The 16692-nt window shown below is 45.2% G+C and overlaps 1 protein-coding gene and 1 long non-coding RNA gene across 2 annotated transcripts; one reads left to right on the top strand and one right to left on the bottom strand.

Moving 5' to 3' along the window:
* Positions 1 to 787: 787 nt before the first annotated feature.
* LOC117010285 (E3 ubiquitin-protein ligase Topors-like) lies at positions 788 to 7762 on the bottom strand. The gene is made up of 3 exons (XM_033084589.1): positions 7511 to 7762; positions 2900 to 2948; positions 788 to 2255 (listed from the first exon to the last, which is right to left on the bottom strand). Exons 1-3 carry the CDS (start codon positions 7760 to 7762, stop codon positions 823 to 825), a joined length of 1734 nt encoding a protein of 577 aa, XP_032940480.1. The 3' UTR covers positions 788 to 822.
* Positions 7763 to 8404: 642 nt separating this feature from the next.
* On the top strand, positions 8405 to 10702 carry LOC117010528. Its single transcript, XR_004420701.1, has 2 exons — positions 8405 to 8597; positions 9350 to 10702. It is a non-coding gene; the product is annotated as an uncharacterized LOC117010528 (long non-coding RNA).
* The last annotated feature ends 5990 nt before the right edge of the window (positions 10703 to 16692 follow it).

The raw sequence follows: 16692 nt of genomic DNA on the forward strand, positions 1-16692 counted from the left end.
CTCCACTCCCAAATCCTCCAGTGCACACAAGAAGTTCCATGCTGGCTTTTCCTGTGTCAGGACAGACCAAACATAAGAAGGAAATGTCAGGAACGCTTATCTGAGAGTGAAATGTGTTTTCCGCTAACCATTAATAAGAGAAAGCTGGCATGTGAAGTATGTATCCAAATAAAATGTGTGAGGACACAGGAGTGAGGGAATAGGCAAACATCATGTGGGGTAGGGCTTCCTGCTCTGTTTCTTCACCCAGAGAAGATCAATACTGTAACAAACTTTGATTTTGTTTGTCCTGAACACTGGGCAGCCATCCCCTAACATCCTCATGAATTAAAGAATGAATAAACACCTCAGCCTTTAGAAAAGATTCTTTCCAATGGCTTAGCCTTGCTTGCTGAGCTGATGTTCCAGGCTGCACTATCTGCCAGACTAGGCAGTTTGATTTCGAACAATGAGATCCAGTCACACAGCGAGGAGATTAACTCACATCCGTTATAACACCTTCTGAGGCAACTCATTAAATCAGTCTGGCTGTGAAGTCCAGCACACCTGATGGCATTAATCTAATGTCTCATTCCGGCCCTAAGGTTATCAGTGGACAGCTGTAATTACAGTTGATTGAAAAAACATTTTCACAGAAGAGTTTCTGTTTCCTGGAATTCAGGCATTTCTGAATATTTTTCCAATGTTTCCCAGCTCAGTCATTCCAATCTTATTATCTCCTGGGAGGCATATGCAACTTCTTAGTAAGTTGAAATCACGGTATGAAATTGGCAATATTCTGAAGACAGGCAAGCCATAAAGAAGAAAAGCTCACATGGTCTTTTAATGACACTGTGTCTGTCTTCTACAAATTCCGACATCCTCCCTATATGTTGGGGAATGTGGTGAGAAGCTCCTGCTTGGTTCACTGTCACTCCAGCTGTGACACTGGACCGGTCGCTGTTTCTTGACATCTTCCCTTTTCTCTTCCTTGATGGAATCCTCAGAGTCAGAGGACAGCTCAACCACTTCTGGTGTCCTCTCAGCTAACGGCTTGACGTATCCAACAATGACACAATTGTCTGAGGAAGAGCCACTGTCGTTTGAGTCAGCATTAGCCTGTAACTCAGGTTGCAGTTTGGCTCTTCCACTCCCTGTAGCAGAGTCCTCATCAGAACTTTCTGATGACTCCAGAGGAGAAGCTATGCTTGCACGAACCTCTTCTGAGACGGAATAGGAAGGGCCTGGAGTTTCATCATCCCAGGGAGCCTGACCAAGACCAGGCACAGACAAGCTATTATCTGGCCCCTGTGGGTACGCCACATCTGGAGATATTGTAATAATTGAGGAGTCTGAGTGGCTTCCTTCCTCATATGATGGTGCAGGACAGTCGTAATTGGCATGCTGATCGTACGCTTCCAAGTTAAAAGGACAACGAGCAAAACTGATGAATTCATGCAGGAAGTGCTCCGTTCGATCCAGCAGAAACGGCTTTATGCCATCAGCAAAGGCCTGGCTCTCCAGATCGTATCTAGTGACGTTACTCATGATGATGTGCTGCACAATGTTGATCAGAGATCCGTGGGCACCAAACAGGACCGTAAGCTCTCGCTTCAGCCAAGGAACCAAGCGGTGAAGGCAAGCAGGGTTGCGGCGGAAGAACTCTGCCGAAATCTCTCGGTATCGGCCGCCGTCCTGGATGCTGCGGATGCGCACACCCGTGCGGTACAGAGCCCTGCGGAAGCTGATCATGTCCTCCTCCTGGATCTGTCGCAGAGATCTGCCCTCTGCGCTCGCCTTTCTCCTTGAGGCCAGCCTCCTGATCATCTGCTGAATCTCTCTGTGCCGGTGGCGCGCTGGCTCACTCGACAGCCCTTCAAACAACATCCCGTTATCCGGAGGCGACAGCATCCTTCGGGAAGGGGAGCTGCGTGCGCGCCGTTCCCTGGTTAAGGTGGTGCGATAACGAAATCTCCGGCCATCGGGGCTGGCAAAAGAGCTGGTTTCTAAAGGGCTCAGGATATACTCCTTAAAGTCATCTTCAGCACGAATCGTGTGGAAAATGGAAAAAAAGGGCTGCTTGCACAGCGGGCACTCTGCTTTGTTTTTTGACCATTCTTGGACACAGCGGAAGCAGAACCTATGCAAGCAGCGATCTAGATATGCAACGTTGTCAAATCTATCCAGGCAGATGGGGCATTTGGAGTCGGGAGATGCATCTGTCGGCAGCTTACTGGTGCTGGCTTTAGGCGAAAAATTGCTATCTTCTGCAAACTCTCAGCTAACAGAAAGCACCTAGTACCCTCACATTTTAGGACTACCATTTGGCTAGTCAGGTCACCCCTGCTGCAAAGCACCTTGGAGCATGAGTCACATCCTGACCTGTGAAGGAGGGGCCGAATTTACTCACTGAGATAAGGAGCTTTTCCATGCAGATGCTCTGTGTGCATCTCCTCTCTCTCTTCTTGGCTCTTAGCCAAAGTGTGCCCACAGGGTCCTGACTTGCAGAAGAGATTAGAGGATCTTTCTTTTTTTTTTTTCTTTCCTTTTGTTCCCTGCAGTCTCAGGGACTGGTCTAAGCAACCATCTCATCTTGATGTGAGCTGCAGGTAGCTGTCAGATGGCAGCATTGCTCACTAATATTTGAATGGGAATTGAGTTAGAAACTCAGAAAGCAAAGGTTTAGCTTCCACAACCACTTCTTTAAGCCATCCAGTTCTCACAATCTAGTGAGCTATTTTACTTAATAAAATAATCATGTTCTAAGGGAAAATAAAATAAAATTTGTTTTAAAAGAAAATTTATTATTATTGTCTAAGCAAAAACACAGACTCAGTCTCCTGGACATGAAAGGAGATACAGAGTCTAAGCCAGAATCATAATCAAAAAGACCAAGTATGTACATCATGCAGTCACTTACCAAAGGGACTGAATATTTGCAAAATTGCATGCTCCTCTTGAGTAGTTCTCTGGGTAACAATTGGAAGGGAAGATAGAAAAAATTCAGCATGATCTGCAGACTTTTATTACTGAACATGGAATAATATTTAATATTCCCTGGTACAGGCTCTCATATGCAAAGCCTTCAAGCTCTGAAATGCACTGGCTCTACCATCCAGCTATACATCCTCCTGTCATTCCTCACGCTCCTGCAGGGATGCACATCCACTGGCCACACACTGCCCACATTAGCAACCTGACACCTTAAACACATTCAGTACCTGCCCTTTGGTTGGCTGGTGGCAAACAAGCAAGTTAAATTGGAAAAGTCAAGTGGAAATCACTGAACAGAGTGAGCCATATTGCAGACACACAGTAAAGCGAGCAATGAGTTCCCAAGCTATGAGAAAACTGGGTCAAAAGGGCCTGAAACAGAATCTGTTAAGCAAAGGGAGAAACCAAGGTTGTTATTTCAAAGACGGTCCGTGCAGCAATATTGCTCTGTGGCCAGGATGTGCTTTGCTTTTGCCTCTGCTCAAGTCTGCTGGCAGTTTTGAACTGTAATACAGCAGAAGTTGTATAAAGCAGAGGCAAGCTGCATTGAGAGCAGCAGCCATGTACAAAAGCAGGAAGGTGAGCAGGAAAAAGCAAAACCAACAATCCTGACAAAGGGAAGAAATTATATCATATGCTTTCACAGATAGGCAAGGACAGCACTGAAAACCTTCCACACTCACTATTAGATAAAACCACATAGGGAGAATTTCTAACCTTCCAAGGATTTCATTCATATTGTCCTCTTAGGTCACATCAAAGCTTCCAGCCTGTCCATACAATAACTGAACCTAATGCCTCAAAAGAGGAGCATTAAAACCAGCAATGACTCCATCCCCCTCAGAGAAGGATTCTAGCAGGACAGCACTTAGAAGAATCCCTTTTGGTAGGCATTTCAGAACTTACAAAGGTGTTGCTTTCTGGTCCTTCATTGCAATGTATTCAGAGCACACAGCAGAGCGTAGAAGACGGGAACTTTGGAAAATGAGATGCATGGCAGGTGTGAACACTACTAAGTCAACCCATGTTTTCACTGGTGGAATAAAGTCAGAATAAAGCATTTCAACCCAGAACTGTAGGAACTGGTGTGAGACAATAGCAGAATCCTGCACTGAAAAATTTACCTGGAAACTTGTACAGAAATAGAAAAGGCAATGTGGTTTTTCTAGAAGCCTTAGCCAGTTACCCCCAAATTATCTGTTCCTATGTCACAGAAAAAAACCACCAACACTTGTGAACAGGAACTGAAGTGACATCTACTCTAACAGTAGCTTCTTATGAAGAGGATTAGCCAGGTCGAGTAGAGACCATAAGGGAGAGAATAACAAACGTAATTCACATCTTGTCTTGCTTCCATGACAGCTGAGCCCTGCACACAGAAAGGCTTCTGGGTCTCCCTGCTCTGCTCCCTGTATGCGGTGGAAATACTGCTTTTGTTGTATGCCACATCATTATGTTGCAGATGGAGAAAGAAAAAAAATAAGCCCTTTTTGTACTTGCCTCCAAATGGTCAGGTCATGAAAGAAATAAATTGCAACAAATTATGAGGTTCCACTCAAACTGCAGCTCTCTGCAAGCACAGAGTATTCCCAGGTAAGCAGCCACTTGTCCATTTAATTAATTTTCTTTTTTTTTTTTTTAATTAAATATACTTTAGACATCTAAACAGCCAATATAGAATAGCCTGGTTTTGGGAGCATGCTCCATAACGCTGGCAAGTTCTGAGAGTCAGGCTGATGCTGCAAGGCATGGACTGCACATTTAAGTTATATAAGCAACTTTCACTAGAGAATATATAAAATGTTGAAATCTGGTACTATGCCTTATGTTCCTCTGTTTCAGAGTTTAGAAGTTAAACACTGCTGCAAAACCCCTAAGGGTTTTCAGCCACAAAGATACTATCTACATGCTTTGAGCTTTAGATATTTGAGAAGCCTTTTAAGATGGAACTTGGTGATTTGAGAAGACTTAATGGTTTGATTTTTAATTTAATTTATTTTATTGTAGCATTCCTGGAGTTTGGAAAGTTAGGTGTCCAGCTACATTAATTGCATTTTTAAGACTCTTATTTTTTTTAATTCTGAGGTAAAATGACTTATCTTGATATTCACAAATAGATAATTTACAAATATAATCACATGTGCTTTCCTTTACCATGGACACATGATTAAACTGGCTGCCAGCAAAACGGCTGCTAAATGCTGAGAAGATTTGCCATCAGTCTGCAGTGTAAAAATCTACACTCCCTCCATCCAAATTTACATGGCATAGTACTAGACAGAGATAACAATCATAGAGCAGAAAGCAACCACATGAAATTAATACAGTGAGTATTTGCTTATACAGCCACTAAATAAGGAAAATGCAATCTAGATTGAGTGAGACAAAAATGAAGGGTCCTTATTTTTCATATGATACAAACCATTATCATACTCTTGCTTAAAAAGCCATGTGAACAAGTTGAAGCTACAGTGTGATGGATGGAGAGCGCAAGCACACTCATGCTGTGCCAGATCTTATTTGTTGTGTTTTAAAGGCAAGTGAGTTAGCTCATTTCTTGCAGCACTTGTGAATGCAGGAGAAAAAATAGATGAGGGTGGAGCAAGAAGAGAATTTGAAATATAGAAGCAGAGCAAACCCCCATTCTCTTCTTCAAGTTTCCAAGTCATGCTCATTTGCATATGCATACCTGAAAATTGGAAGTGCAAGTTTTCTGCTACCCTTTTAGATGTCTTATTCAAATTCGCAATGGGCCCAGAGTCTGAAGAGACACGACCTGGAGTCCAAGCCATCTCTGAAGCACCAGCAGAACAAAACTTGTGCAGGGATACAGCAGCTAAGATCAGTACATAACAGCAGGTCAGCCCCTCAGCTTGGTCTGAGGCGCCTGTTCTTCAGCAACTGTAAAAATAGAAAGTGGCAGGTTGTTAAGAAAGCACTAGCATTCTGTAGTGCTGCAGGTTAATGATATTCTGTTAAAGCCATATGTCATGCAGACACTAAGGAGGAAGGAGAAGGGGACAGGGTGGTGAAGAAAACTGACACAAGAGAGTGGGAAAGCTGAGGAAGAAAAGGAGGGTAGCTGCATCTGCACTGGTCTCTGTGGCTATTGCACAGAGTCAGGAGGACATCTTGAAAATGGCAATTTAATATGCTCGCACCCTAGGCCCAGGTAGAAATACTGGTTCCACTGTCTGCTCCCAACAGGCATTCCCTATCTGGTATAAGATAAAGAGAAAATTAAGCTCTAGCTGAGCATCCCATAATCCAAACTAATTGGGCACCAGCCATATTTTGTGCCTGATGCCAGACCCTGGGTAATGCAGCATCAGCTCCTCTCTGGGTGCTGGGCTGGGTGCTGTGTGGGGAGGAGGCCAGCAGGCATAACTTTGCAGCCCACCTTGAACCAGAGGCATATCCATACAGAGGCACCAGAGTCAGACAGCACTGCAGATCAGGTGAGGCAGCCCTGAAAAAAGGCTTTGTCATTGTTTATGCAAACATCTAAGAATGAGAAGAGGATGGTCTATGTAGCGGTTTTGGCTTGGGTATTGTTCACTTTATTCACAATGGAAGGCATGTAGCTCGGTTTTGGACTTGTGATGAACACAGGGTTGATAACACAAGAATGTTTTTGTTACTGCTGAGCAGTGCTTGCACAGAGCTAAGGCCTTTGCTGCTCCTCACCTACCCCACCAGTGAGAATGCTGAGGGAAGGAGGCTGCACAAGGAATTATGAAGTGACACAGCTGGAACAGCTGACCCCAAATGACCCAAGGGATATGCCAATCCCATACCTTAGGGTGCCATGCTTAGCATGAGAATCTGGAGGAAGAAGAAATAAGGGGAGGAAGCTCAGAGTCATGACATTTGTCTTGCCAAGTCATGCTTGCACAGGATGGGGCCCTGCTGTCCTGGAGATGGGTGAACACCTACCTGCCTGCGGGAAACAGTGAATGAATTCCTTTATTTGCTTTGCTTCTATGTGTGACTTTTACTTTCCCCATTAAACTCTTTACCTCAACCCATGTGTCCCATACTGTTGTAAAAGGGGAGTTGAGGAGGATTCTTACTGACGGATTTCTCGGGTGAGAATAAAACCCAAATGCAGCAATATTACATGTGAGAACTGTTTATTGATAAGGAAGGGAAGTGTTCCTACCAAAGAGGGATAGAAAAGAGAGCAGAAGAAGAGAGAGGGAGAGAGAAGCAGAAGGCAGGGACAGCTCGGTGCCGCGGTCCGCCCGGGTAGCGCAGCTCAGCAGATGGAGCTCGGCAGCTGCGAGCAGGGATAAAGAACTAAAGTGAAATAAATAAATCAGCGTGGAGTTCAGGAGCGGCCGGGCGCGATTTCCAACAGCGGCAGCGGCGTGTCCGTGTGTCCGTATGTCCGTATCCGTGTGTGTGTCCGTGTCTGTCCCATGTGTCCGTGTGTATCCGTGTGTGTGTCCCTATGTCCGTGTGTCCCGTGTCCGTGTCTCCACGTGTCCGTGTGTGTGTGCCCCTGTGTCCTTGTGTGTCCGTGTGTCCGTCGCACATGGCGCTGTCCCGGCTCTCGGGCAGATCGGGACACGGCGGTGGCTGCGGGCCGGGAGCGGCTCCGCTCCGTGCAGGGAAGCTCCGGAGCGCTGGGATGGGGCAGGAGCTGCGGCGGGGAAGCGGCGGGCACGGCAGGACAGGAGCGGGCAGGGAAGCGGCAGCGCAGGGAGGGAAAAGCCGGGGCAGGAGGGCCGAGCCGGCCCTCGGGGCGAGCCCTGGCGCCTCCCAGGAAGGCACGGCCGAGCGGCATCGGCTGGGGCTCAGTTCACGGCTTCGGTGTGTCCAGGCTCCTCCCACAGCTCCACTTCCCAGGCTTTTTCCCCCCCAAAAGTGGGGTCCGTCTCAGCGCGATGCTGGAACCTTCCTGTGTCCCGAGTGGCTGCAGGCACAGCGTCCGGGATAGGGCTGGGAGCACAGGAACAGCCCTGACAGTCATTGTCACCTCATCTACAACACGTGCTGAGGCAAAACAAAAACAAAACTCGTCCCTTTAAGCTGCGTGAATTTATGATTTAGACGGTACCACGTAGTGATACACAAATACTCATAATGAATAGCAGCCCTGAAAGGATTTTAGTTTGGTGCTTGTTTGTAGCTAGAAGTGAATTAATTTGCCTTACGTCCTAAACATGGAAGTTCAGTGCATGCTTTTGTATGTGAACAGTCACCTTGAAATCATTGGGGACAACTATCATAGTTGTGGGAAGCTTCATGTCTGATAAGGATCTGACGCCTACTGCAGACGTTTACGTGATTTTTAAAATGGTATGCTTTTATTTACTTTGATGGGATTATTTGGCCCCAGTCAAATTATTAATTTGTGATTTGACTTGAATAATTTGATTTGATTAATTTGATTTGATTTTGGATTTAATCTTCTAAAGAAAGGAAAAGAGGAAGGAATTGAAAACTAGAGAGTGTGCTACTTCTTGCAATAGGTATCTCTACCTGCTGCAAAATGTAGTGTACACCCACAGTTCAATCTGAAAAATGACAACAGAGAACACAGAGTGTGCTCTCCTGTGTTTGAGAGCATTTGCAGCAATGTGGAGTGACAGCAGGATGACTGCAGCTGATTAAAAAAGGTAAGATATGATTTTCAAGCTGCATAACCAACAAATTATTTCTCTTGTTTGGGTTTAAATTGTTTTCTTTTGTGCTCTAATGCTGGCGCTGAGCTTTTGGTTCATGATAAACAACAATATATAGTGTTAATTATATGGTCTTAATATATGGTCTTAATTGCAGTTCATCATTTTAGTAAATTTGATTACTTTGCTACTTGAATCAGCGCAAGGATAGAATCAAAATATTTATATCATTTGCAATGGAGAATTATGAAAACAAAAAGAAATAGTTTATTGAGTAAAAATATGTTCTGTTAATGGTTGTAATCAGTAATACACATTAGAAATGCAGTAAAGTAAATGCTGTCTTTATCTGCTGGCAATGTTGTGCTCTTAGCTGCTGCAATTATTTCAAAATGAGTGGAAGAAAATGTCATTTCCTCTTCCCTAGAGTGACTGTTGTCCTTCTGTTCTTAAGTGTGATGTGTATCACAGAGGAAGGAACTAAAGGAACTTACTGTCTGTGTTTTTCCTTCTCATGAAGTCCAGAAATCTCTTTTAGAGCAATCCTGAATAGCCACACATCTGTATCCAGTTAAAGGATTATTATGACAATATTATTACTACAAATCGCTGCAGCAACAGCTTGCCAAATGAGCCATTAAAAGCAGGCCAAACTCACTGAACCACAGTAAAATCGATTTACAGCTGCTTGGGGCAATATATGGTCTTTGAAGGTCTTTATCTTTTTAACCATTTGTCTCTTCTAGTGTTTGTGGCAGAGCCCTCCACCTGTCCTTCATTTGAACATAAAAAGCCATTTGAAAAACTGTAACTTTCTCTTAGTGACAAGCTCATTTACAGGTATGTCACTGTTCAGTTGGATCTCTACTGCCACGCAGAAATTTGAATCAAAGGGAGAAAATACCTTTTTACTGGTAAGGAAAATGGTGTGGTTTTTTCCTGCTTTGGGAACTTCATTTGTGCCTTTTAGGCTGCTGCTTTGCCCTATGCCCTGAGCACCCCTTTCGTGGCTGTTGTTTTTGAGGCTGAAGTTTCAGACATGCTAAACATTCTTCAGATGACAAAAAAAGGGAGGTGGAAGCCTGATTGCCGTAAGTTTGCACAGTTAGAGCCCACCACTGTGCAAGCCCCGAGCAGCAGCTTTGCCTGTGCCTCAGAGCATGTGCCAACACTGCCGTCTGGCTTCCACAAAGGCTTTGTGCACTTCTGCTCCTTGCTGACTTGCGCTCATGCGTTAACACAGCTTTGTCGAGCCTCTGTCGGCGAGTCAAGGTCCTGCAGTACTGGCTTCTGTTTGGAAACACAGAGTCGTTTGAAGTGGTTGCAGCACAAGATGAGGGATGGGAGAGGGCAGCAACAGAGGAGATCTGAAGTGGCAGTGCATCAAGAACACTCATCGTCTGTGCTTGCAGATAGGGAAATGAAACCCATCTGTCCAAACTCTTACAAGATATCTGGCACCACAACAGGCAGAAAAGCCAGTTTCAGGTCTGTTCAGTATTTCTAATGACAGAGCATTTGCAATGTCATTGAACAGAGTCTCCTGACATATCATCCCCCTGATATGTCCTTCAGGCTCAGCACTGAACCCTGCTTTCCTGTGTGTGTCTATCTTTCCCTTATTCTTCTCTGTCTCATACCACAAATACATCTTTTTTACTCTTCCCCCATAGAAGCTGAAGCTTTTACTTCTTGGTCTGTGGTGACCTGGCAAATACTTGTCTGAAGTCATCTGAAGTACTGTGTTTAGGTTTTGTACCTTTCTACCTTTCATCTGGTAATCTTGAGATTTTAAAAGTTTGTGTAGTTTCCATTTACCATTAAATTGCATTTATTTACCAAAATCTGTATTTATATAGCCTTTAGCTTACAGATGGTATTGCATAAATAATAAAAAGGATAATGAAAGTATATGATTATTTTTAAGGAGGTAGAAGGCTTTATTAGGGCTCTAGTATGAAATTGCACTATTCCTCCATTTTCAAACAGTATGTAATGCAGGAATCAAGCAATTATGTTTGAGATTTCCGGTCATGTAACTTGTGAGAAATTGATTATCATCATATATTAAAGTGATTTAAAGCAGTATTTAGCCCAGAGGGGCCTGATTAATTATTTTGTTTCTTATTTTTGCTTATTTTCAATAGCCTTCATTAAATAATTCAGCTACAACATCATAATCATGAAATCATCAGGGTTGGAAAAAACCTTCGAGACCACCAAATGCAACCTTTGACCAACCACTACCCTGGCATTTAGACACTACTCTAATTGCCACATCCGGTCATTTCTTGAACACTTCCAGGGATGGTGGCTCCACCACTTCCCTGGGCAGCCTGTTCTAATGCCTGACCATCCTTTCAGTGAAGAAATCCATCCCGATGTCAATATGGACCTCCCCTGGCACAACTTGAGGCTATGTCCTCTCCTCCTCTCAATAGCAGCCTGGGAAAACAGGATGACCCCCACTTTCAGGTAGTTGCAGAGAGTAATAAGGTCACCCCTGAGCCTTCTTTTCTGCAGGCTCTAAATCCCAGTTCCCTCAGCCTCTCCTGTAGAACTGACTCTATACACCCTCCACCAGCTCTGTCACCCTTCTCTTCAGCACTTCAGGATATACTTCAGCACCTCAGTGAGGGGTCCAGAACTGGACACAGGACATGAGGTGTGGATTCACCAAGTACGGGGGTGTGGGCCCTGGTCCTGCTGGCCACAATTATTTCTGGTACAGGCCAGGATGCCACTGTCCTTTTTGGCCACCTGGGCACACTTCTGGTTCATGTTCAGCCATTGATGACTAGTACTCCCAGGTCCTTTACCTCTGGGCTGATTTCCCACCCCTTCTTCCCCAGCCTGCAGCTCTGCACGGGGTTGCTGTGACCCAAGAGCAGGACCTGGCACATGGCCTTGTTTAACCTCACACAACTGGCCTTGGCCCATGGATTCAGGCAGTCCAGATCCCTCTGCACAGCCTTCCTGCCCTGATCAACTTGGTGTCATTTGCAAAATGACTGATAGTGCACTTGATCTCCCCACCTAGATCATCAATGAAGATGTAAAACAGCACTGTCCCCAGCACAGACCCCTGGGGGACACCACTGGTGACTGATCCCCAGCTGGATGCAGCACCGTTCACACCACTCTCTGGGCCCGGCCTCCAGCCAGTTCTTAGCTCAGAACACAGTGCTCCTGTCCAAGCTGTGGGCTGCAGCTTTTCCAGGAGTGTGCTGTGGGAGACAGTGCTAAAGGCCTTGCTGAAGTCCAGGCAGACACATCCACAGCCTTTTCCTCATGCTCTACGTGGGTCACCTTGTAATTGCAGGAGATTAGGCTGATCAAGTAAGACATGCCTTTCCTAAACCCTTGCTGGCTGGGCCTGATCCCCTGCTTGTCCTGTACATGCCATGGGAGCACACTCTAGAAAACCTGTTCCATAAATTTCACTGGCACCAGGTTTAGCTGCCCTTATATATTCTTATCAACCTCATAATTAACATGTATCCATGGGTACTGCTTCATGCTAATGAGATAAGGTTGTATTTGAAGAAAAATCTTTTGTCTCCATTAAAGCAGCTGTTAGTGTGGCTGCATACTGGGTGAATCAACTAATCATTTCATTAAACAAAAGTCCTCTTAGCTATGCTAATCAAAAGCATGTTGATTACAATTTTTCCAAACAAACCTCCTGAAACCTATACAAACAAACCACTTCAACACTAACAAACCAGTCTTGCTCTGATATATAAGCTACGCTTTATTAAAAAGAATTAAAAAGAAAAAAAAAAGATCTGAGACAGATTTCATCAGCTTTATGCATATATTCCTTTAGCCATCTCTGGTGATGTCATCTGAATGGTTAATGTTGTCTAAACACAGTCATTTGCTGTATAATTTTGAATGTGACAGGAAACACAGGCTTTCTGCTATGAACTGCATCTTCTTGGGTGAGGTGAAGGTGGTAGATGCTAAACACTGAGACAAAACCCTCCTTATTAAATCCCAGAAGCAGGTTGAGGGGCATTTCTATGTACTTCTTTACTTCTATGAGCAAGCACATGAGCAGAAGCTGAACAGCAGTTTGAAAAAGAAGGAGACGGGGAATACATAACACTGTGAGTGAGCAGCTTGATAGACAGCTTTTTCAGAGAGAGGTACATTAGTGTATTTAAAAATGAGACAACAGTTTAAGACTTCAGAGGTGTGTTTAAGCGCAGCAGGCAACTAAGTACTATGCAGCTGCTTGCTTACTCCCCCTCCAACAGAACCAGGAAGAAAATCAGAAGAGTAGAAGCAAAAAACCTTGGGCTAATATAATCACAGCTTAATAGATAAAGCAAAAGACACACATACAAGCAAAATAAAACATAGAATTCCTTCACTACTTCCCAGAGGCAGGTAAGTGTTCAGCTATCTCTGAGCAAGTAGGGTTCCATCACACATAAAAGTGACTTCAGAAGACAAATACTCTCCCCCTTGATTCCTTCTTCACCCAACTTTATACACTAAGCATGATGCCACAGGGTGTGGGATACCCCTTGAGTCCATTGAGGCCAGCTGTCTTGGCAGTGTCCTATCTTCTCCCAACTCCTTTGTAGCCCCTGCTTGGTGGTGCAACAAAGGCCTTGGCTCTGTGGAAATCCTGCTTGGCAGTAACAGAAAATGCTTTATATTACCATCACTGTTTTAAGCGCAAATCCAGAACACAACCCTATACTAGCCACTATGAAGAAAACTATCCATCAAACGCAGTACATTCTGTACTCCTTACTTCACACAATTTACATCATGCTGTAGCCCTACATGATTTAATAGAATCTAATTGACAACCCCCTTCCCCTCCCCATCCTTTGATACAATACAGATATAATTCCCTTAGTCTATGGACACCCTTTGCAAAAGCCCCTCAAATGTCAACATATATCCATAGAATATCAAGTGAATTCATTTCAGAGCCCATGAGCTGGGGGTCTGTCTGCTCTGCTCGTCACTCAGGACAGGATAGGAGAGGAGAGGTGTGTGGTGTGGTACGGTGACCTAGAGACAGCTCAGGTCAAGCCACTGCCGCATTTGCACTGTTTACTGTAAGACTTGTACTCCATTGGTTCATGTGGTTCTTATTACAGTAATTTCTGTAAGCAAAACTCAAACAATGTGTTACAACAATTTAAAGGCCCATCCATTACTATTTTCACCCCTGGGTATTTTGTGCTAGATTGAAGGGTTTAATAGTGTAATTAACTCCCCACTTTGCTTCTAGCCTGGCTAGAAACAAGGGGCTCCTGCTATAGCAATTACAGGGTCCACCATGGACCTCCATGGGATGCAGAAGGACAGCCTGCCTGACCACGGCTTCACCATGGGATTCAGAGGAATCTCTGCTTCATCCCGTGAACCACCTCCTGCCCCTCCTTCTTCTTCAGGGAAAGGACTTCTCACACTCTTCCCGTGTACTATGGACTCATCCACAGGTTACAGTCCCTTTGCATCAAGTTCATAGTGGAATTCCAGCCTGTCCAGTACAGCAGCAAACAGCTGCAATGTCCTGGCCACCTTCCAGCCCAGGCACATTGTTGCTGTTATCAAAACATTCCCAGGCGCAGCAGAGTGAGGTGATAAGAAGTACAGAGCTACAAACAGCCACCAACAAGCACTGGATTGCAATACACAGACAGGAAAGTGAGCACTGTGGGCAAGCACTAGAGCCTGCTGGTTGATAATTAAACAGCCATAACAGCTGAGTTTCACCTAGCACATTCCCATCTAGACTGTCATAATCTGAGTTTTCTGACAACTAAGCACCCCACAGCTACTTCCTCACTTTTCTGTGTTGGGATGTGGAACAGAATTGGAAGGCTAAAAGTAAAAAAAACTCATGGGTTGAGGTAAAAAGTTTAATGGGGAAAGTAAAAGTCACACATAGAAGCAAAGCAAATCAAGGAATTCATTCACTGTTTCCCACAGGCAGGCAGGTGTTCACCCATCTCCAGGACAGCAGGGCCCCATCCTGTGTAAGCATGACTTGGCAAGACAAATGTCATGACTCTGAGCTTCCTCCTCTTATTTCTTCTTCCTCCAGATTCACATACTAAGCATGGCACCCTAAGGTATGGGATTGGCATATCCCTTGGGTCATTTGTGGTCAGCTGTCCCAGCTGTGTCCCCTCACAGTTCCTTATACATCCTCAACATCCTCACTGGTGGGGTAGGTGAGGAGCAGCAAAGGCCTTGGTTCAGCAGAAAAAAAACAAAAACAACAAACATCCCTGTGTTTTCAGCCCTGTTTTCAGCACAAATTCAAATCACAGCCCAACAGGGTGAAGAAAGTTACCTCTATCCCAGCCAAAGCCAGCACCTTCCCACTAGAATAGAAGGAGGTATTTTCTAAGCCTCTATGGGTTTTTTTAATCCCACTTCTGTGTTACCTGTGGGGGAGGTAAAAGTGGCCTCTTGCTTCTGCCATCGCACTGACATAACTTCAGGTCAGCATCAGGATGTAGAACTGAAGATATTTCTATGATCCTTGACATTTAGTCTAGCATTGAGCTGTGACAGCAGTACAGGAGAGAGGATACAGAGAATAGTGAACACAGGCTAAAGAAGTAAAAGCTCTTGAGTGAGGCTCTCAGTTCTTTTAATAAACGCAGACACATCAAACAGGTTTCTCAGTTAGCTAAGGGCCATGTTACAAGGAGAGGAAGGTCTCCTTCTGCCTTTTTGCTGCCACTGAGCAAAGTCCTTGTCATCAGCAGGGACACTATCAAGTGTTTTTTCTCTCTTGTAAGCAGTCACAGTCTCTGCCTTGGACTTCAGGGACAAGAGAAAATGGACAGGTTTTGGACCTCCAAGATCTCTGAAGAAGCATCCCCGAGCATACACACCGAGCAGCAGCTAAGATGAAGGGAGAGAAATTCGGCGGCTGTTGCTGCTGCGCTTCCCAGTAGTCCTGCACGGCTCCAGCCTGCGGTGCAGGCAAGCCAGCTTAGAGAGGATGCCAGGGAGTATTTTGCCATCTCGTGGCTGCTCGGAAGTAAAGCACCTCTACGTGGTAACAACCACTCACTGCCCAGAGGGAACAAAGCCAAAAAAGGGAGATATCCATTGAGCTGGCTGGAAGGTTGGCAGCAGAGCAGGCCACAACCCTGACCTGACTGGTACCCACCCATGTACAGTCCCAAGTGCATGCCAGTGGTGGAACTTGAAACAAAGGTTGAGAAGATAACAGGCTGAGAAGAGAAAAGGTTGAGAAGGGGACCTAGCCTGGGGCAGGCTGGCGGTCAGAGACTATTTCTAACTCCTGCTCTTAGTGTCATAATGCTGGTGATTCCCAGCTTGCCAGGGAAAGGAGCAGATAACTGCAAGCTGGTGAAGGCTTCAACACCACAGTGAGAACAAGAGCACACTGAAGCTGAGCTTTATGGTGCAGACAGTGAAGAATGATCCAGCTAGTCAGCTCTGGCTCAGACAAAGTCAGTGGAGGGGCAGAGAGCTTACCAGCACAGAAACCTTTGGAGTAGCACTGCTATAGGTCTATGACAATTTTCATGTATTTGCAGGGTGATATAGCTAAGATGGAAGATGCCGAACAAACTCAGGAATTGAAAAATCTGAACCTTCCACTGACACCCCCTTCCCACAGGAGCTGCTGCTGTTGTGCCTGAGGGAGCATTGTCTGGGGTGCCAGGGCACACCAGAAAGAGGGCTCGGGGTTGCCCCTGGTCGGGGACTGTAGATACCACTGTCAACCTGTGGGCATTGCCAGTGCTGCAGCCGCTGCTCAGGAAGACATGAGATGACACCTCTCCACACTCTTATTCCCACAAAGCTGCTGGCTGGGAAAATTCCTGCTGCTGACCAAAGGACCCCAGAGGACCTGATGGCAGAGGAAGGATGGCCAGGCTCCCCAAGAAAATGTTGTTGCCCAGCTTCAAGAGGTATGTGGGCTGAGATGCTGCCAGTCTGTGGGCAGTGGCAGAGAAGCCCCATGAGTTCTGCTCTTCACAGCTGTGTAAAAAGCCAGCATCTCAAAACAGATCCATTTTACTTCCAGAAGTGCTTCTTTTCAGCTCAGAAATTTTAAACCCCTGTGAAG

This window comes from Catharus ustulatus, chromosome Z, assembly GCF_009819885.2.
Source record: "Catharus ustulatus isolate bCatUst1 chromosome Z, bCatUst1.pri.v2, whole genome shotgun sequence".
NCBI classification, from domain to species: domain Eukaryota; kingdom Metazoa; phylum Chordata; class Aves; order Passeriformes; family Turdidae; genus Catharus; species Catharus ustulatus.